A 23,711-nucleotide genomic window follows, 5' to 3' on the forward strand; every position below is an offset into this window, starting at 1 on the left:
CCTCTCCCTCAGAGCAAATGGAGACCACCGAGCAGAGGTCATCCTGATCACCCAGCCCCCAACGTCGACTTCCACTTGATGAAGCAAGCGAAGATGACGAAGGGGAGATCGCTCCCATAGGAGTGACAGCAAGGCCAGGAGGCTTCGCAGGAGGAAGGAAAGAGGAAGAAGCGTCGGCAACCAATGGTACCACTGGAGGCATATTACTCCTGAAAAATGCCTTCGAAGCCTCCTTCTTGTTTTTCCTCCTCTGCGAAAACTTCATCCAATTCACAGGAGACCAAAGACAACACTCGTCACACATAGTGTCTTGGTTACAGTCATGCCCTCTTCAACTAGTGCAGAAGAAGAGGGTCAACATCAATGAGGGAGCGGTAATGGAAGCATGATCTAGAAGCGGTGCTTGGGCAAACATGCTGGGCACCGCCCTTCCGCTCAGGCTTGGATGATTCGTGGGTTTGCATGGCAATATTGTTACAAACACAAACACAATCAAGGCAAAATATAAAAAACACACACATAAAGATCCCACCGGGAAAAAGCAAAGCAAAACGGCAAGCAGGCAGAGAGTAGGTACACAGCCCCTCATCACACAGCGGCCAAAAGCAAAGTGAATGCTTATTTTCCGGGCAGGCGGGACTCCCACCAGTCAGATGGTAGTTAACTACCTAACCACCTTGTTTAAAAGTTAAATGGCTGTTTCCAGCTGCACTGAAGCACTTATGTAAAGACCGATAGTTTGTATATTTGTAGAGGAACAACCAAGTTTTGGAGCACTGTACCAGGAAATCAAGTACAGTACAGTAGTTGCACACACTGGCTATGTGAATGGAATGGGTCTGAGGTGAAATGAGAAAAATAAAGTTCAAAAGGTTCATTAAATCTACAACATTAGAAATAGTCTGTAATATATGATCAAAGCACTTTACTTACACTTGGCTTTTCTATTTCTCTTTTTGCATGAGGCTGCCGATGAGATATAGTTGCTTCATACTGCTGAACTAACTCCATTTTGGTATCCGCTAGCTCGATTTCTAATCCATCAACTTGATCAACAAGTTCGAAGCAACGCCGGCATAATGATGTGCTATGTGCCTTATAAAGTGTAAGGCCTATCAAACGTCCTAACATTGCAGACAACTTTCGCTGGCTTACAGTCATTGTTGCCTTGTATAGATCAATAATTTCTGATGAAGATTCTGGTACTGGAAGACTTTTATCACATATGAGACACCAAGACTTTTGCACGCTATGAATATTTGTTATATTTTCATCTACATCACACTCCCTTTCCAATCCTAATATTCTCTCATGGTCTTCAACCTCTACCGGTACTTCTTCTACAACTCCAGCAAGTCCTGTTCCAGTTTCCTGGGAAGATTCAGCTATGCTAACTGTAACTTCAGTAAGCATCTGCTGTTGCTGTTGCTGTTGTGTTGTTTGCTGTTGAACCACTTGCTGCTGGTGATGAACAAGCTGTTGGTGATGGACAGTATGATGCATAGTTATCTGCTGAGAACCTGCCATCTGTGATGTCATTGTTGCCATTGTTGCATCCATAGGTCCATGTCGAGTTCCAACAACCATTGCATGTGGACCTTCAGGCATCAATATTCGATTATGTGGTGCTTGCTGAGAAACTTGTTGCTGGGCAACTTGTTGGGCAACTTGCTGAGCAGTAGTTTGTTGACTGCCTGCATGATGGCTAGCAATGGGATGGCCAGGAATGTTCATGGCATACATTCTTCTCTGCTCTTCGAAGTCCATTTTAAAGTTTAAAGTCACCTACCCTGAAAGAGAAAGCATACCAATATTGGACAACTGGATTTTTTTTTTTTTAAGTATAACCACACAAATATAATACCTGTACATATAAATATTTCCTGTAAATGTAATTAATCTTTAATCTTTAAAAAAAAAAAACATTCATAGCTGCATTGTCCAGTATAATCTGTATTGTTAAACGCACATGAATCTTGGCATGACCAAGAAACTACACCTAAAAGAGTTTGCATAGCATGACAGTGAGAACTGCTGGCACAGGAAATCAAGGAAGTTTGAAACGCAGATGAGATCATGATGAAGAGAAGATATAGATGCTTTGGACATACCCTTTGCACAATCTTGGGAAGAACAGCTCATGACAGTTCAGCTGGGAGTCTGACTGCATCTTCTGAGATACTATACTTATTAGCCATAATATTGCATATTTTAAAGTAATAATACAAATTTTTTAAGTAACTTATATTTATCCTAACATAGAAACCTGAAGGTCTTTACATAGGGATACTGCAAGCTGGAACAGCCTTTTAACTTTCAAACAAGGTAGTTAACTACCAACGGTAGGGGTGGAAGTCCCGCCCACTTGTCTGTACGCACTCCAATTTGCCTTTCAGCCCAGGTATCAGAATGAGGGTTGGCTGAGGTGGGCCATAAATGTAAAGACCTTTAGGTTTGTATGTTAGGAAAAATACAAATTACTTTAAAAACATGAAGTTGTCATAATAAAACTAATATTGTAATACACCTGAATTAGCCCTTAATCCCACTAGCCCAAACAACTCTCAATTACCCATCCCACTATAGTGGGAATTTTAACAGCTAATGTTATCAACGCTGCAGGTAAAATCTTGTCACTTGAGCTACCATAAACGGTTGGCAACACTGACACAGGTGTGCGCTGACACACCCCATTTTTGTCAATTGCTTTATTCAAGGTCAAAATTGATGTGGGGAAAGGAGGGTGGGAATCATTCAGGTAAGTATTACAATATTAGTTTTATTATGAAAACTTCATATTGCAATACACTCCCTGAACACCCAAATTAGCCCGATTAACAATATTTAGAGGAGGAGGGATCAATTCTATTGCACGCCCCTTTGACAACCGCAGAGATGGTAGCTCACCAATCTGCTCTGCATAAGATATCCATTTAGCCAAACACTCACCATATCAATCAATGGTTTCAGTGAAGAGACTTGTTGGAGAGTACTTTGATCAATAGTCAGGTCAGTACTCTCGGCTAGGATACCTATCTAGTTAAACACTCACCTTATCAATCGTTGCTTTTGGTGATGAGACATGTTCGAGAGTACTTTGATCACCCGTCAGGTCCATACTGTCTCAGTCCGTCGACCTCCCATGTGGTTCTTCAGAACCTCTCATGTATGGAGGAGTATGGTGACCTCCCATGTGGCTATTCATAGCCACTCACGTATGGAGGGAAATAAAACAGTATGCCGAGCCGCTGATCCTCTGGATAAGGTCCGACGATCGACGAGCGAAGAAGTATCTCGGTGCCGACAAAATAGCCTAACCTACTAGAGTACCCCCTTGGACTCTCGTAGGGAAACTATCAAAGACTAAGATACTTAAAACGTACTAAACATAAGTTCATGTGATTATACTATCACTGTTGCCTAAGAATTCTAAAGACTAAACAGAATTCCTCTATCTGGTTAACCTAAGAATCTCCTCACTAAGCGAATACCGCATCAACTAAATAACGCCCCTAGATAATAGACTTCGCCACTAACATGGACTAAGAAAATAACCCTCCGAACCTCCGCACTAAGCGAATACCACCTCAGCTAAATGAACGCACCTTAGATAATAGACTTCACCGCTACACGTGGACTAAGAGAATAACCCTCTGAGCCTCCGCATTAATACCATCTCAGCTAAATGAACGCACCCTACATAATAGACCTCGCTGCGAAAAGCTGTGAGGCGAATCAAACATCTCTAAGTAAAATGAGTAAACACCGAGACGGACTTCCAAGTAGTTGCTTCCAGAATAGATGGCAGTAAATAATTCCTGGGAAAGGAAGATGAATTGGACATACTCTGAATACTGTGCGGTCAGGAAAATACAGAGCTGAAGATGACGAAGAACAACCCTGAGAAGCCTGGGAAATCTCCTCCCTCTGAAAGTAACTAATCGCATTCTCTGAAAGCGGAGGGGAAGGATTCCCGGAGAGACAAGTATGTGCGGCAGTGGAAGGAGTTTTGCAACCTTTGATAAATAGACTTTAATGCTCGCACCAGACATAAGGATATCTCCGCTGGATCACCAGTAATGAACACTTGCAGATAAAGAACTTTAAACAAATGAGGCTGAGTTTTAACCTCTGACTCTGTCTTTGCCGCAAATTCCGGAAGACAGACAAATATGTATCATTCTCGCATAGGAACCCAACCTTGAAACTGCCTGAACCTCGCCCAACCCTTTACCTGAAGCTAAAGCCATAAGAAAAGGCAACTTCTTAGTCAGTGTCTTAACGTTATAGCTTCAATAGGTTCAAAGGCAGGGGAAAGCAAGAAAAATATTGAAATACAGTAATACTTCGATCTTACACAATTCGAGATGCGCGAATTCACACACATATGAACTTTTCACTGGAACCTAACTAATGGGCATCCGCGATTTTCACAGACACACGAAATTCTCCAGAAACCCTGCAGAAGTGGGTGTTTAATTTTTGAATTTACAAGTTTTCATGCTTTTATGTGTAAAATCTGTATGAAAAATGCATTTCATTCTTTTATGTGTAAAATCTGTATGAAAAATGCATTTCATGCTTCTATGTGTAAAATCTGTATGAAAAATGCATTTGATATTTTAATGTGCAAAATCTCTACGAAAAATGCATTTCATGCTTTCATGTGTAAAATCTCTGAAAAACGCATTTCATGCTTTCATGTGTACAATCTGTATCGAAAATGTATTATTTTTATTTTTGTACATGCATAAATATGATGCAAAGGTAATTTCAGCACATTAACTTAGTGTACTTTTACAAGATGTGATACCCATTTGCAGAGTTACTGCACTTTTCAAAGATGATACCCCTGCAGAAAATGCTTTTTTAATGTTTGAAGTACATTTATAAGTTTTCATGCTTTTAACTGTAAAATCAATATGGAAAATTTATATTTATATTTCTGTACATAAATATCATACAAGTATTACGTCCATTTGCAAAGTCTTTGTCACAAGGACTTTACATGACCTTGAGATGAGGTGGTTCAATCGCGCTCACTTGATAAAATGAATTCGTTAATGTAATATCAGAGATGTAACTAAGAGTTGTATAAGTGTCATTCTTTGAAAATTACTCTGTTCACCTCGGAGAAAAGTGCTGGTGCAATCTGTATGTGCATGTAATTACAGCACGTTCAGTTGGTGTACTTTTACAAGATGTGATACCCTGCATTTTTCAAAGATGATAACCCTGTAGAAAGTGTGTATAATTTTTAAGTTTTTGTGTTTTTAGGTGTAAAATCAGAATGGAAAATTTGTATTTATATATTTGCGCATAAATACGATACAAAAGCAGTACAGTTACTTTATTACAGTATCTCTCTCTCTCTCTCTCTCTCTCTCTCTCTCATTCGTAGTTAGCGCTCAAACATACTTTTACAACTTATTATTCTCTGTACGTCATTACCTGTACAGTATATAATTGTAAATTGATTGAATTTTACCTGTACTGTACTACCTTCTACGAACATTATGTACATGTTTTCGATGTTTTATGGAATTGTACTTTTGTTGACTGTTACGTTTTGCCTAGTGACGCAAAGAAAACGGCTTTTACTCTAAGTGACAAAGAAAACGGCATCCCATGAATTAGGAGTAACATTAGTATACGCACGCACCTACTGTAAATGCGCTATTATGAAACTGTGCAATACTCAATTTTTATGTCAACCATTTACTGTACTGTATTCCTTTTTTAAGGGTAATAAGCTAAATTTTAAATAAAATTACACTAAATTTAGTTCATTTAAAAGTTAGCTTTTAAATGAGCATGATTAGGGTCATATTTAGTTCTTAAACTCTGAAATAAACATTTATTAGCATTTTTAAAGACCATGCCAAACTTGAAAATTCACCTTGCAAGGGGCTCGAACCTAACCCCGTAATTTAGGTATGACTGTACTTCCAATAAGTCCCATGAAGGCAAAAAGCCGGCAAAACAGGACATTCAATCTTAAAAGAATTTAATCATCGATTGTCGTACTACTTGAAACTTCAGGAATGTGGAAACTAAATATACCGCTAATCGTTGAACGGTAGTCAGCAATAGCCCAATACAAAAGACTCTTGACTTTCCAGAGGAATTAAAGAAAATATGCTATTTTGGCTATGGAAGGTCTAGAGATAGAATGACCTTCCTTACAACACTAACTTCTATACCATTTCTAGCTGAACCTGGTAAGGCTTATGGGTTGACTTACTCAATCTAAAAGAAAACTATTAAGACACAGCTTTAGGGAGTCTGGACTGTTTAGCGGGTCTCTCTACAGTTGCCCTGCAACTAGGTCCAGTACGCGAGGGTTTGGATAATAATAGTAAGAATGCGGTCATCTGAGAAGTAGTTTCGCATGGGTAGGAGCATTGGAACTTCCGTAGGGAGCTCTAGGAGTTCCGGAAACCAAGCGTGTTATGGCGAGCAGGGAGCTATTAGAGTCAAGGTCGTCTCGACACTCTCCTGCAATTTCCCTATTACCTGATTAATGAGACCGGTTGGAGGAAAGGCATACACTTGCATGTGACTCCAACTTGTAACGTCACCTCGGTGACTATCGACATGGGGACACCATTAGAGAAATAATCCGTAAGCCGATGGTCTAATCACGTCGCCAATAAGTCAACAGTTGCTGGCCACTTCCGGAGAACCTGACATAATACTTCCAGAGTTAAAGTCCGCTCTCCCCCCCAAATAAATTGGGGAAGAAGGGAAGAAGCGATACTTTTCATTCTTCGCACCCTCTCAGGACTCTCTGTGCTATAGTATTGAGTTCTGTTGAGCCTGTTCCCCCCCCATACGAGTTCTTCAGATACGACACGGCAATTACGCTGTCGCTAAACATAGCCACTACTCTGTTGTGCACTAAGACTGTGAACAACTGAGGGCTTCCTTGGCAGCATTGATTTTCCCGAAGATTTATTGACTACTCGTTTCCAAGGCCTGGATTCCTCCAAGGTTGTTTCCCAACCTTGATCTGAAGCACCTGTGTACAGATGAACGTCAGGAAGAGGGGAGTTGATAGACCTTTCCCCTGTCAGATGCACTTCTGACTACCACAAACAATCCAGCAGGCAAGAATCGCTCCCGACTATAACTGCGTTCTCGTTGTGGAAGTCCCAGCGATTCCTGAGACATACCTGAAGAAAGTGCGCATCCGGACACGAGACCCTGGAATTAAAAGAGAGAGAGAGAGACATTCTCCCTAAGAGGCTTCTCCGAGCTGGTACTGGCCGTTCCCGCTGGACGGGAACCAATCTATCTGTTGAAGGACCGACTGGATTCTCTCTACGGTTGTGAAAACCCTCAGAGGAAGGGAGAGAATCCTCTTACCTGAGTTATTAAGAATTCCATAGAATTCCCTCGCTCTTACTAGCTCCTCTAGAGAGGAGGCCAGGATCAAACAATAGTCTAGATACCCAGCACACTGTGTCCTCAACGATGCATAATTGCTGACACTGGAGACATGAGTTAGAAGAAACCATGTTCGTCATACTGGCTACGTCATCATCCTTGAACAAGAATTAGCTATGGCTAATGGTGTTCTAAGCAATCACTCTTATAAACGTCCGGATACTGAGGGGGAAGATGAGCAAGATAGAAATTTCGACATTCCTGCTCCAAACGTCGTAGATGAAGCCAAAGCTTTCGCCTGGTGAGCCAGACCCCTTGAGATAAATTTATTAGGCTGCCAACAGCCACGGATCCGAAGGGACATAGCCGGCAGCCTTTAAAACCCGCATTACAATAACTTGACCGCATCCAGAAAGAATGCATAAAAGCCTCAGTCTGATTGTGCAACACATACTCCAAGCACCTGCTTCCCTAAGTCCCTACGAGCCGAGACAATGCCGGAGACTTAAACAGGAGTGCCTCAACCGATTCGTTGAGGGGCAACCTGACACCTGCTGAAGGATTACCTCGAACTGCGTAAATCGTCCTACTCGGAGAGAGAAGAGAAGAGTGCTGTCTATTAGAAGCAACTACCGATGCTAAGCGAACGTCCGTCTCCTCCAAAGCCTGGCTAACCCGATCAAACCAAACCAGCCAACACGAAAAAGAGGCATGGGCTGGCTTAGTGTCATAAAAAAAAACTCAAAATCGGGAGGTCCGGAGGTCTTGCTTTAGGGTACAAAGAAGTAACATACTCAAGCCTGTGTGCGTAATCATTACTACTGTCAAGAGGGCATTCTAAGTCCATCAGAATCTCCTGCACCTGCGGATAAGAATCCTGTTCCGCAATGTCCGAACGGTCTAAGACCGACAAAGGAGGAGGCACTTAACGAAGCCCTGGACAACGATGAAGAGTCCGCAAGCGGACCAACCTAACCAGAATGCTGCACACCCACACCTAATCGGGTACCCGGAGCTGAATCTGCATAGTTGGACCCGCCAGGAAGAGAAGGCTGAATTGATAAAAACCCGGAGCTGATTCCCCATTATTACCAAGGGGAAGACGAGTGAGAGTAGCCAAACCCACATTGTTAAATCTTGGGGGAGGATGAGCAAACGAAACCGCTTGCGGAGGGATGGAAGGAGATGAAAGAGGGAGAATGAAAGAGGGAGAATGAAAGAGGTAGAAGGTACCCTGAATTACCGCCGCAGAAAATGCAGGCGATGAAAGCCACGGACCGCTCGAAGAAGGTACCGCACGACCTGCCAAAACCGCAGAGTGCAAACTCAAACTGGAATTGACAGGAAAACCCTGTGAAATACCTGATACCATCGGAACAGCCGCATGAAGTGGAAGCAAGGGATTGAGCATACCCGAAGAGATGGAACATGAGACCCCTGTGGCCAAAATCTGCCGAAACTGGGTTTACGCCTGTCTGGAAGCTCCTCCTACCGGAGAAGACTGTACTGAGGAAGGGAAAGGCGGGAGGCATAGGAATAGCAGACGCTTAAAAAGAAGTTACCCGAGCGGAGGAAAACCAAAATCGAAGGAGGGAAAACGGAAGATGCGGAAGCCGCAGGAAAGACCGGAGCAGAAGAAGAAAAGGCCGAAGAGGAGACTGAAAAGGGAGTAACAGAGAATGTGGGAGCAGGAGATGAAGCGACAGATAACCCAGAAGAAAACTTAGAACAAAAAGGAAAGAAGGTACACTGAATCTGCCCCCCCTCAATAATCCAGAAAACATATCCAACATGAATTCTGGGCACTACTGTGTCACATACTCTCTAATGTTAGAGAAAACATTCGAGAAAAAATATAACCTCTCGCCATAGGTCTATACCTGTCGAAAAAAAAACCCGCCATGCGTCTTATAACCCGCCACATCCAATTGCAGGTCCCACAAATTACTCTAGAAGCCGAAAGGACACACCATAATCCGCCTTACTAGATGGAGGAGTAGAAAATACAGGGAAGGGGGAAACTACAGTAGGAGATTTAGAAAACAGTAGGAAGTGAGTTAGAAGCGAAAGCAGAAGGATTCTGCCGCACCGTAACTGAAACATTGACTTGAGACTGAGCCAGATCGAAAAGAAGAGATGAAGGAGAAACTCTTGTCAGAGCACAAAAACCACTCGAACCTGAAACCAGAACCTGTTCAGGAGAACGACAATGCACTGTTAATACCTTCTCCTCACTACCAAACCGAAACCTATCCTCCTTTATCATATCTAGATCTTGATCCTAACATTATCAACATTAAATTTATCAATACTACAAGGGGGTTGGGGGGGGGGGAATCCTTAAATGCCTGCTCCGTGCCGAGGGGGCCAGCAGACCCTACCCACTCGGAGGTTTGCGGTTCTGCCATTACCCTAAGCACCCGTTAGGGCTGGTTCTGGAACAGGCAGGGGAGCTGAAAAGGAAGAAGAATTAGACATCCTAATACTACTACTATCCCTATCTGAGAAATGTTGAAGAAGACTAGCTATTGAATTTTCCTTACTAATTGCAATCCTATCCCCTATCTGTTTGACTACCTTTGAACTTGCCAAATCCATCAACTGATCTGTAGCAGAAGTTTGAGACACTTGAGGCAACGAGACTCTGACCAACGTCTGCCGCCCTTACTAGCCAAAGACTGGCGATGACGAATGTAATCATCCCTCTCTTGTGCCTTCCAATGGGAACATTCATCGCAGTGAGTCTGGACATCACATTTAACCTTCCTACATACCTGACGGAATGTCCATCGTGTCTCAAGGTACTCATCCGTCTTTGCAGGAAGAAGCGATGAGCGCCCGCGTCCACCGTCGTAGGCAGTCGAGGCTGACATCGAAGTCGATGGCGCGACAGTGGAAGGTGAAAAGTCCATGATGCACAATTGAGACCGGGAACCAGCGAGTCCAAATCCAAAAGACGTTCCACGTCGAAGATATTCAGAAAATCCAAGAGAAAAACCGTTAAATACAATCCAGGTCTTCACCACAAGTCTAAAATACAAAGAGAAGTCATGCAATAGGATTAAAACCTCGCACTGCAGAAGGAAACAACCTTCCAGCAGCACGAACAAACAGCAATTGACGAAAATGGGGCGTGTTGGCGCACACCTGTGTCAGTGTTGCCAACCATTTATGGTAGCTCAAGTGACAAGATTTTACCTGCAGCGTTGGTAATGCTGGCTGTTAAAATTCCCACTAGTGTGATGGGTAATTGAGAGTTGTTCGGGCTAGTGGGATTAAGGGCTAATTCAGGTGTTCAGGGAGTGTATTGCAATTTGTAGTTTGTTCCTACATGAATACAAACCTTCAGTCTTTACATAGGAGACTTACTCTTTGGTGGGTGGATTCTGGGTAAATCTCTGAACTGACTGGTAGTTCTGCTCATCTGGGTCTCTCTTCTTGGTCTTGATGAGAAGAGGAAGGAGTTCCACGCCTCAGATCTGTTGAACATATGGGATGTTCAACTGTCAGACTTCTGGGCCTTTCAAATTGATGAATTTGTGTCATAATTCAAAAAGGGCTTGTATGAATCTTGTGTTGGAGACAATAAAAGGGTAGTAAAACCAATAGGTTTGTTTTATTGTCAGCCCCTCTCTCCCCTTGCTAGAGAGAGGGGGGAGCACTGCATCTAATAATCTACTCTAGATTATAAACAGGTACTCAGTTACGTACGCTGACCTGCATGACACGCCCAACCAGCATGTGACAGTTTGCCACTTGACTCTTTTCTATGAGAGGAAAGGTAAAAAAAAAAAAAAAAAAAAAAGGGAGAAGGCCAGTCCCTCACTGTACACCTTAGGCGAGATGCTATCTGTCCCTCAAGGGGAGCCAGGTGAGCCACACAACTTGATAAGCAGTTAGCACAGGACCCAAGGAAAAACATGCCCAAGGACCTGCAGACAATGTCCCAAAGGTAGAAGAACGTGAGTGTGGTTTGTAGAGAACACACTTCTGCCCTTAATACCTGTAGAACCAACAGGTTCATCCATAATGTGAGGGATGGACCAATGTCCCTAACCTCGAGAGCTCCTACTCAGGTTGTCTCACGAAGCCAGAAAGAAGTCATATCTTTGGGCACTTCCTTCTTGGTAGAGACAGTAGTAATTGACTGATTGATTGTGAAATTTAGGTCTTGAAGACCAAGCACCGGAACCCATCGGGATTGTTCAGCGTCGTAATGAAGGTGAAATATATAGATTAATGATATGATTGATAATGAATAGGTGACGATATACTAGTAAAAATGTATTTTTATAATAAAATGAGGTTTTGTACATACTTACCTGGTAATTATATATATAGCTGTAGTCTCTGACGTCACGGCAGAAAATTGAAAATCGCGGCAGCGCTAATGAATGGTCACGTGATACCCCTTCCCACTGCCCTCTACAGGTGAGTGAGAGGAACCATAACCCAAACTCTTCATATGTTTATGCCATACCTGCCCATGAGAGGGGAGGAGGGTGGGTTTTTGATTATATAATTACCAGGTAAGTATGTACAAAACCTCATTTTATTATAAAAATACATTTTTGTACATATAACTTACCTGGTAATTATATATACATAGCTGATTGGCACCTTGATGGAGGTGGGCCATGGCAGCTAATATGTAAAAGTCTAGACAATTGTGAAAATAAAAAACACAATGATGGTTCCTTACCTGTTGAGGTAGCTGATTTGATGGATACTGCCTCTTAATCTGCTATCCTCAACTTGCACCAACTAGGTATATAGACCTGAGGGTTAAGTGCTAGAGGGCTACATGCCAGTCGAGGGCTCACCGTGGACTATGCATGATAACCAACCAAATAAATGCCCCTGCCCAGGGCGCAGTACACGAAAAAACACATAGAACAAGGGGTGTCACCAATAACCTGTACCTTAAAAATATTACCCAAAATCTAAGACTGTTGGGTACTCCTAGTCACAATGTACCCCCAGACATCCCAGAAAACAACAACGTTAACCTTAAGCAAGAGAAAGCATCACAAGGAAGGATCGACTTCCTTTATTCCCTTACCCAACACTGTGCCAGTCACCACAAACGGTCCCAACGTACTGCATCCATCATATATTGTCTCAATCTCTCTCAAATAATGAGACGCGAACACTGACCTACATTTCCAAAATGTAGCTTGAATAATTGAATCTAAGGAAAGATTCCTCCTATATGCCAACGAGGTTGAAACCGCTCTCACCTCATGTGCTTTAACTTTAGAAATTTGAAGCTGCACGTCTTCTACCTGGTTGTGAGCTTCTACAATCAGGTCTCTCAAAAAGAAGGAAAGAGCATTCTTCGAAAGAGGCCTACTCGGATCCCTCACAGAACACCAAAGATTAGGAGAAGGACCTCTCACTGCTTGAGTCCTTTCGAAATATACTTTTAATGCTCTTACTGGGCATAAAGTCTTTCTTCTTCATCTGGTCCCACCAAATCCGAGAGACCAGGGATCGAAAAGGATCTCGGCCAAGGTTTAGACGGAGTCTCATTCTTTGCCAAAAGACTCAACAATGAAGAACTGACTGCCTTACCCCTAGAAAACCCAATTCTCTTATCTAGGGCGTGCAACTCACTGACTCTCCTTGCTGTAGCCAGAGCTACCAAGAAGATTGTCTTCCTCGTAAGGTCTCTGAAAGAGCAAGGACGATAATGGCTCAAACTTACTGCCCACAAGCCATTTCAAGACCACATCCAAATTCCAGGAAACCAATCTCTCTCTGGAATTCTTGGATGTTTCAAACGATCTGATAAGATCTGACAAGTCCTTGTCATTTGAAATATCCAGGCCCTTATGCCTAAAGACTGTCGAAAGCATTGCTCTGTAGCCCTTGATCGACGACGAAGACAGCTTCCTCTCCACACTCCAGATACAGGAGGAAGTCTGCGATCTCTTCTAAAGTGGTCTTAGAAGATGATGTGCCAGTCTTCCTACACCACTCTCTGAAGACTGACCACTTAGCTTGATAAACTGCTGTGGAGGACTGTCTCTGAGCTCTAGCGATGGCTCTAGAGACCTTCCTTGAAAAACCTCTAGCTCTGAGGCAACGTTCGACAGTCTGAACGCAGTTAGCTGAAGCAGCGGATAGACCTCCGTGAAATCTTCTTCGGAAGTGAGGCTGTCTGAGTAGATCTACTCGGTGGTAAAAGCCTCGGGGAAGTCTACGAGAAGACTTATCAAGTCCGGGAACCATTCCTTGCTGGCCAAAACGGAGCAACCAGCGTCATGAGCATGTCCTTGTGGGACAACATTTTTGTTAGAACTGCTCTCAACATCTTGAACGGAGGAAAGGCGTAAAGGTCCAGACCTGACCAGTCCGTCAGCATTGCATCCACGAAGACTGCCCCCTCGTCCGGCACTGGAGAGCAATAAAGAGGCAGTTGAGTTGTCTTCTTGGTGGCAAACAGATCTATGAGAGGACGACCCCATAGATTCCACAGTTGGAGGCAAACTTCTTGATTTAAGATCCACTCTGTTGAGAGTACTTGAAAGCTCCTGCTTAGCTCGTCTGCCCTCACATTGAGCTTTCCTGGAATGAACCTGGTCATCAACGTCGTTTGGTTCGTTTTGCCCATAACAGAAGATCTCTCGCTACCAGGTATAGCGAGAACGAGTGGGTCCCCTCCTTGCTTTTTATGTATGCGAGAGCTGTTGTATTGTCTGATTGGACAATCACTGCCTGGTTCCTTACCACCTTCGAAAATTCTAAAAGGGCTAAATGAATGGCCTTTAATTCCTTCAGATTGATGTGCCACGAAGTTGTTCTCCCTTCCATCGGCCTGCTGTTTCCAACTTGCCTAACGTGGCTCCCCATCCTAGATCTGAAGCGTCTGCACACAAGATGAGGTTGGGGTTCTTTGGGAACAGTGAAATTCCTTCCCGAAGTTTCTCTGGAGAGTTCCACCAACTGAGGTCTCCTTTATCTCCTCTGAGATTTGAAAAACAAACGAGTCCGGGCTCTTCTTCCTGTCCCAGACTTCTCTTAAAAAGAACTGAAGGGGCCTTAGATGTAGTCTCCCCAAACTCACAAACGGTTCTCTGGAAGACAACTTCCCCAGAAGGCTCATCCACTCGTTGGTCGAGCACTGGGTCTTCTTCAGAAAATCTGCACTTTCAACAGGCACGACTCTACCCTCTCCACCGACAGAGAAGCCTGAAAAACTACTGAGTTCATCTGAACTCCCAAATAGACTAATTCTTGAGATGGCACCAGATGTGACTTCTGCCAATTTACCAGAAGTCCCAATTCTTCGGTTAGATGAAGAGTCTTTTCCAAATCCTTCACACACCTTTCCTTCGTCTTCGCACGCAGGAGCCTGTGGCGGAATTCAAACCCACAAACAAAACAACAAACAACACTCACCCTGATCCTCGGTTGCTGGAGATGGATAAAGGCCGCCGTAACAACCACAACCGCAAACAACCACAAACACAACAAGGGAATACAAAAAAAAGAAACGGAACACACACACAAATAAACAGCACACCAACAAGAAGACCAACAACTCCCAGAAAAGCATACAACAAAAACTGTCCCACACAAGAACCACTGACCGGCACTAGCTCTGACTAAAGACTCACACTAAAACCGAAAAATCCTCACATATATTCCACAGACAGACAGCGCCGTAAACAAACTAACGACCTCATCCCTCTTCCAACAACCGAAGCACTCACTTACGACAATTACTCTCTCTCTCTCTCTCTCTCTCTCTCTCACAAAACGTTGGGAAATGCTAAATAAAAACAAATTTATTCATCCCTCTATATTTCTCCCCCCTTTTTAGCATTTCCCAACCAACACCTTTCACACCTCTTTCAAATCGCCTTACACAACACCCATGGATGCTCACTAGCAGGTCCTCTAGATCGCGTTCGCGGGCACGCAATCATTCTCTCAGAATCATTCTCTCTTCTAGCAACATTCAAATCCACATCTTCTCCTCCATTCTCTCTCAGATTCACGCTATCTTCTTCACTATTCCCACTCTCAATTTCATCCACAATCTCATCTATACCCTCTAACTCGTTCCCGAATACCTCCCCCAATTCTTCAACTAACCCATCCCATTTGCTCATTGACCTTTCCAATTCTTGCAACGATTCATTCATGCTTTCAATCACTCGTCTATCACTGCTACGCTCTCTTACTCTTACACTTTGCTCACCTCCAACCGTTCACTAACCCCTACACGTTCAGTCAACTCAGTTATATCAAACCCGCATATGCTATACGTTCTATCCATACCATCCCATTCATCCGTATTACACGCTTTATCACTCATTTCCACTTTGGCACTCACACCCCTATCACACAACTTACGACCATTCAGTTTACTTACGTTCTTCCCTTTCTTACGTCTTTTACCATACTCTATCAAAACAAATTGCTGATCCTCCATACACAAGCTCTCATGCATACTTGGTTCATCCACATTCGATTTCAACCATTTATACACCCCATTCTCTCTCACATATTCCGGTACATCCTTCCATCACGCATAACTGGTTGTGATGCGCTCGCATTTCTCTCACACTACCATCTACACATACTTCCCCTACAACATAACTAAGCCCACTGGGACCAACTTCCAACACCTCATACGGACCCTCAAATTTTTCACGCACTTTATTTACATTCAACCGCCCCTTCTCGATTACTTCTTTCAACACTTTCTCGCCCACCTTGTAACTTTCAAACCTTTCATGCGCCTTCTTCCATACCTCCCTATCATTCTCAGATAGACCCAATCTGGGTCTCACTATCTTTTCAAAATTTAACACATATTTACACGGAGACATACCAATACCCTTATGCACAGTGGCGTTGTATACCCACAACGCTCCTTCAACGTTTACATCCCAATCATTATCACATTCACTCATCATACGTAATATCTCTGTCAACGTTCTCACCGTTCGTTCCGTAATCCATTCGCACTGGGCATATACGGCGAGAGTACACATGTTCTATGCCCCAATCACGCAACATTTGCTCAAACTCCCATCCAACAAATTCAGGCCCATTGTCACTCAACATTCGCGTCGGCTTGCACACACACATTGGCAACATCACTTGACCCACCATTCTCGCTACAGTCTCACTTTTTTTTCCGAATCGCTACCGCATATGCAAACTTACTCAAATGATCTACCATTACAACCATTCCCACATGTCCTCTAGCAGTCACAGGCAACGACACACAATCAATCACAACCATCTCAAATAACTCTTTCATCTGCAATCGCAACACAGGTGGATTCGCATGCACAGGTTTTGATACTTACCCTTCTGACAGTCCGCATACACGTAATCGCTACATCCGCACAAATTTTACTCAATCCAGGCACATACAATCTCTCTCTCATACATTCCCATAATTTATTTTTCCCCAGATGCCCAAACCTATTATGCACCAATAAACACACCCACGGCTCGTCTTCCGAAAATACTGGCACATACACTTCCCCATCCCATATTCCTTCCTGATGCAAAAATAAACTATACCTTTACATACAACAAATCTCTTAGCACTTCGCTTATACACTTCTAACTCAGACGGCCAACTTCCTACTCCTACACCCCTAACACACACTCTCTTAACATATTTATTTTCATGCACTGATTTTGCATCTGCTTAATTTCCTCTTCACTCAACAAATCATTTTCACTCCTTGCAATATCTACCATACCTACAAAACTAGTTTTAGACACATCCCCTCCTTTAACCTTCGTTATTTCCCTGCCGCCCTTTCCTAAAATTCCCCTCCCGACATCCACACTTATATCATGCATTCTCATAAAATCAATTCCTAATAAAAACATGTTGGCATATCATTCTCATCCATGACTACAAAATTATGTATTATCTCAAATCCCCTAACTGAATTTTTAATTGTACCTCCTCCCATACTAACACACTCGCTTGTCCCAAAACCACGTATCCTTACACTCGTTGATTTTCTTTTTATATCCCAATCGCACCTTTCCAATTCACTAACTACTGTACTACTCACTAACGACAGATATTTATTCTGATCCACCACTACATTCGTTACTAATTTACCTTTCGCTTCATGCATACACGCTCTCACGGCTACATTCACCTGCTTAGCTTCCTCACAACCATCCTCATCGCATTCATCTTCAACGATATCCTCAACCCTACCCCTTATTCCCTCATTTTTCCCACAATCACCTTTCTTAACCAGCCAGCTACAAGTATCCTTTCCACAGTGAACATTTAAAATCACATTCGTACCACTTTCATTCACCCTTCCTTTATACTCTACCGCCAATTCCATCCAAAGAATAACCGCACTGTAATTCTAAACATTTCCGCCACCACCAACAACACTTTCACTAACTTTTCCTCCTCATCTAATTCCCTTCCTTCCTCACGCACTCCTCCTTCCGGCATCTCATTCGTCACCTTTTCACGCAACTCGTTCATGCTCGCAGGTACTCCGTCAATCAACCCATTTATTTCCAAACTACCCAACCCCCCAAACAGACATTCCCACACTCGATTCTCCCCTACATACTGTTGCTTTACCACAAATCCTACAGGTACTTGGTCCGGGTCCCAGTCGCTCCTAACCCTATCATCTCGTTCAGTCCACATACGCGACATAGCATCTGCAACAATATTCTGTCTACCTTGTACATACTCTACCTTAAAACTAAACTCATTCAAATCCTCTATCGTTCTCTTAATTCTAGCATTCACACTCTCTTTTTAACCATATATACTAGCGGTCGATGGTCCGTCCGTATCACAAAATCTACCCCATACAAAAATACTTTCAACGCTTTCACACAAAACCTTATTGCAGCCAATTCCTTTTCAATCACCGAATATTTCAACTCTGCCTTTCCAAATGCCTTGCTCACATACGCAATTACTCTCAATTGTTCTCCCCCATTCGCCTTCTGCATTTGTACCAAGCATCCTCCCATACTATATTTACTTGCATCCGTATACAGTTCTAGTTTATTCGCATTCTCACTATAGTCCGGGAAAGCCAACGCCACGTCTCTTGCAGCCTCCTCTTTCAATCTCTCGAACGCTCGATCATTCGCTCATCCCATTTCAATCTTACACAATTTCTCTTCCCGTCCATTCAGTAAGTGGTTTCCCGATCCCTGAACAATCTTTTATAAACTTCCTTCCAAACTCAATTAAACCCAAAAATCCTTTCAACTCACGCACGGTCCGGGACGTGGAAATTCCTTACCTTATTCACGAACTTATCACTCTTCCTTACACCTCTTCCACTCACCATATGCCCTAGGAATTCCACCTCCCAGCCAACCAAGCACACTTTTCAAGTTTTACTTTTATTCCTACTTCTTCCAACCTTTCTAACACTCGTTCAAGCAGTTCCATATTCTCTTCTACAGTCTCACTGAGACTTAATCAAAATGTCATCTATAAAAACAGTTACCTTCTTGCGATCAAACACAGCCAGAACCACATTCATTGCCCTTTGGAAGGTAGCAGGCGCATTAGCCAGTCCGAAACTCAATCTTCGGAACTGGTAGTGGCAGGAACCACTAGAAAAGGCCAGAATATGCCTGCTCCCCTCCTCCAGAGGCATCTGGTAATAGCCCCCTTACCAGATCTAATTTTGTAAACACTTTCATTCCATTCATCTTGTATACACAATCAGACACCACATTCATCGGGAATCGCTCTTTCACAGTTACTTCATTCACCTTCCGATAATCCACACACATTCGCAAACTTCCATCTGGCTTACGTACCGGTACAATGGGGCTATTCCAGGCGCTCGTACTCCTTTCAATCACTCCCACCCTCTCAAGCTCCTCACACTGCTCCTCTATCTCACGATTGATAGACGCGGAGAAAAATGTCGGGACGCTGATATATGGGGGTGTCGTCTTCCAGAACTATTTTAAATTGGGGAAGCTTGATCCCCAAAATCCTCGTCTCCACGACTCAATGCCCCGCCTATCCCACAACATTCTCCTCAATCGTTCTCTTACGTTATCACTTACATTTTCATCTACCTTTACTCTTTCCTTCAACTCCTCATACGCCCAATCATTAACTCCCTTCAAATCACCTGTCATCACCTGCCGTACCTTCACGCACCTCTCATCATCCACATTCACCAACGCACGTAATATTCCCACACAATCTCCCTCACATATTCCTCGGACTCGCTTCTTCCTGACACTCGGCAATGACGTTATATATACCCTCGGATCTCCCATGTTCAAAACCCCATCATATACACACACATTTGCCCTGACTATTTTATTTATGTCTATTCCCTCGACCACATACTCACACCTATCATTGTTGGCTATCCCGAGGTGATGAATGAGAAGGGCGCAAGCTTTTAGTTTCCTTCCAAGAGCTCCAACCGACCAATCGAGGAAACTTATAAGTTCCAAAATCTTAAGAGCATTCTTGCAGAGGTGATCAAATTCCGATGTAGAATAGAATACTTTGGCTGAATTAAGAGCCGACCTCCTGGCCGAATCTACCAAACTAGAGAAATCTCCTTGGGAGGAGGCAGCTACTCCCAACGAGAAAGATTCTCCAGTCTCGTACCAACCACCACCACGAGACGACAATTTGAAGGGGGAAAACAAAACACAGTCTTCCCTTGTTCCTCTTCTCTGCAAGCCACTCCTCCATTTTCTTCAATCCTTTCCTGGCCGAAATAGAAAGAACTAATTTGGTAGCCAGCGAAGTGTCTGTCCTATTATCACGAGCGTATTGAGATTCCGGAGAAGCTGGGGATACTGGTGAAAAGGAATCCGGAAAATTCTCCAGAAAATACTGAAGCAGTTGCTTATAGCTCGATAACGGCTTCTCTTTCTCTGGTTGTACCTCCGCCTCCGATTCCGAAGCAACATCACCACCAGAAATCGGAGAAAGAGCCAAGGAACTAGATGGAGGAAGATTCGTCTTCCTAGGAGAATGCAGCACAGGATCGCTCGTAGGAAGCCGCACATTCGATGAAGGAGCATCCTTAGAAATCGAAGCAACTTGCAGTTCGTTCACGGAAGGATCACTTTTTTCCACAAAGCCGAGAATGCTATCAAGCTTCCTATTCATTTCCGCCAAAAACAAATCTTGAGGCAAGGCGGAAGAAGGAGAATCGGAACAGAACGAGGCACGAAGACCGCAGGTGTTGGAGCTTGACGAGTCACCAAGAGAAACAATTTTTGGCGCATGGCGCCAGGAGGATCGTATGGGGTGGCGTATGGCGTGATGAGCCAGGCGAAACGAAGGATGGCGCATGGCGCGTGGCGCTAGATGCAGCAATCACGCCAGAAGCAGCAACAACAGGCGAAGACGACACCACTCTCTTCTTACGTAAGCGTCTCCGCGCTTCCAACACCTGCCTCTCGTCTCCCGAATCAACGGAATGCGAAAAACATTCGGGCTCCTCCCAAAAACTACACGAAGGAGGTTGATCTTGAAGCGCCACTCTTTTCTTGGGAACTGCCAAAGGAGATGCCAACCTAGACCTCTTGAATGGTCTCGAGACATCTTTACGGCGCCAACCTCTCTTAGGCGAATCCTCACTCGACATACTCGAAGACATACACCTCCTTGATGTGCCTTTTCTATGGCTAACATCTGCATCCTGGGAAGCGGCAACAGGACTGCTTGAGGGGCCAACTGCTCGGGGGCAGGTCCCACTCACCTCCCTTGGGCTTTCGACTTGCCTCCTCCCTGGTGCTGGGGAGTTTGACAGAGGTCCAGGCCTAGGAGAATGAGTGGGCCGAACAGCCAGCTCCTCCACTGCACTATCACAAGACACTGCACTTCTTACCACCAAAGACTTACTCATCCGCTCCATGGCAGCAAGCATAACACTAAAACGCGCATCATCTGCGTCTTAAGACTGGCCACGGTATCGGGTTCGGGAATAACGGGGTCTGGGATAGGAGATTTGTTAGAAGGAATATCAGGGTCAATGGTAATTTTCCCTAATCTAGTTTTGCAGCCCTTGCTACAAAACCTATACACCGAGGGACCAGTGTCCGACATAATGCTAAATAAGGAAGACGGGGATGAAAAAAGCTAAGTACAAACAATGTCTGCCAAAGATTCAAATCAAACAATTGTACATCACCAACAATGTCCAACGAAAGAATCAGCGATAATTCTCTGCTAAGTTGAACCGGCTTACCGGTACCACACGGCAGAAACATATGAAGAGTTTGGGTTATGGTTCCTCTCACTCACCTGTAGAGGGCGGTGGGAAGGGGTATCACGTGACCATTCATTAGCGCTGCCGCGGTTTTCAATTTTCTGCCGTGACATCAGAGACTACAGCTATATATATAATTACCAGGTAAGTTATATGTACAAAAATGTTTTTTTCAAAAATTCACCATAAATCGAAATATTGTGCAAGAGACTTCCCGTTTGTTTTAAAATGAAGCTAATTGATTGAATATTACTAGACTGTAAGTTTTTTAGCTTACAATTGCAGTTTTCGACCATTTCGGTCGAGTTAAAGTTGACTGAAAGTAGAATTTTTTCTATTTATCGTGATTTATATGAAAATATTTCAAAACTGATAAAAGCTACAACCATGAGTTATTTTCTGTTGTATTGTACATGAAATTGTGCACATTTTCATATATAAAACTTTATGTAACAACTAATATAAAACGGTGCAAATATTACGACAACGAGGCGAAAAGAATTTCTGAGATGTTCGGCGAGTTACAGCGAGACGTAAGGAAAATGTTTTTTCAAAAATTCACCATAAATCGAAATATTGTGCTAGAGACTTCCAATTTATTGCAAAAGGTAAACGATTGAATATTACTAGAATGTAAGAGTTTTAGCTTACAATTGCATTTTTTTACTATTTTGGTCGAGTTAAATTTGACCGAAGGTTGAAATTTTGGCAGTTATCGTGATTTATGTGAAAATATTTCAAAACCGATAAAAGCTACAACCATGAGCTATCTTCTGTTGTATTCTACATGAAATTGCACACATTTTCATATATAAAAGTTTATGTAACGACTAATGTAAAACGATGCAAACATTACGACAACATGACGAAAGAATTTCCGAGATGTTCGCAGAGTTATAAGACGCATGAGCGTAAGGAAAATTTTTTTTTTCAGAAATTTACCATAAATCGAAATATTGTGCTAGAGACTTCCAGTTTGTTGCAAAATGAAGGTACATGATTGAATATTACTAAAATGTAAGAGTTTTAGCTTATAATTGCGTTTTTACCATTTCGGGTCGAGTTACAGTGACTGAAGCTTGAAATTTTGGCAGTTATCGTGATTTATATGAAAATATTTCAAAACTGATAAAAGCTACAACCATGAGTTATTTTCTGTTGTATTCTACATGAAATTGCGCACATTTCCATATATAAACTTTATGTAACGACTAATATAAAACAGTGCAAACATTACGACAACGTGTGGAAAAGAATTTCTGGCGCGGACGTAAGGAAAAAGTTTTTTCAAAATTCACCATAAATCGAAATATTGTGCTAGAGACTTCCAATTGGTTGCAAAATGAAGGTAAATGATTGAATATTACTAGAATGTAAGAGTTTTAGCTTACAATTGCGTTTTTTTACCATTTCGGTCGAGTCAAAGTTGACCGGTTGAAATTTTGGCAGTTATCATGATTTATATGAAAATATTTCAAAACTGATAAAAGCTACAACCATGAGTTATTTTCTGTTGTATTGTACATGAAATTGCACACATTTTCATATATAAAACTTCATGTAACGGCTAATATAGAACAGTGCAAAAATTACGACAAAATGATGAAAGAATTTCTGAAATTTTTGGCCAAGTTATTTGTGGGCATAAGAAAAAGTTTTTTTAAAAATTCACCATAAATCAAAATATTGTGCTAGAGACTTCCAATTTGTTGCAAAATGAAGGTACATGATTGAATATTACTAGAATGTAAGAGTTTTAGCTTACAATTGCGTTTTTCGACCATTTCGGTCAAGTCAAAGTTGACCGAAGGTTGAAATTTTTGTAGTCGGCTTGATACGTCCACTTGGCACCCAACAGACAATTTTAGTCGACGTATGATACATCCAGTAGGCGTTTAAGGGTTAACCACCTTGTTTAAAAGTTAAATGGCCATTCCCAGCTAACACTGCAAGTAATATCCATATAAAAAGACCAAAGGATTGTATTTGTGTAGGAACAAATTAAAAATACACTAAAAGAGAAAAATGACATTTTTATAATAAAATAAAGTTTTATAGGTATACGTACCAAATAATTACATA

At 42.6% G+C, this 23,711-nt stretch overlaps 1 protein-coding gene across 7 annotated transcripts in view; it reads right to left on the reverse strand.

Annotated features, from left to right (window-relative positions):
• Window positions 1–23,711, reverse strand: part of LOC136837164 (zinc finger and SCAN domain-containing protein 12-like) — a 316,716-nt gene that overhangs the window by 239,073 nt on the left and 53,932 nt on the right. For all 7 annotated transcript variants that reach the window (XR_010852613.1, XR_010852612.1, XM_067101833.1 and 4 more), the window contains exon 2: window positions 934–1,790. Coding sequence is in view for 5 of the 7 variants with exons in the window: in XM_067101833.1 (XP_066957934.1) it covers window positions 934–1,767 (834 nt within the window). In the remaining 2 variants the exon portion in view is untranslated. The remainder of the gene's footprint in view (window positions 1–933; window positions 1,791–23,711) is intronic.

Source organism: Macrobrachium rosenbergii, chromosome 58 (assembly GCF_040412425.1).
Source record: "Macrobrachium rosenbergii isolate ZJJX-2024 chromosome 58, ASM4041242v1, whole genome shotgun sequence".
Taxonomy (NCBI): domain Eukaryota; kingdom Metazoa; phylum Arthropoda; class Malacostraca; order Decapoda; family Palaemonidae; genus Macrobrachium; species Macrobrachium rosenbergii.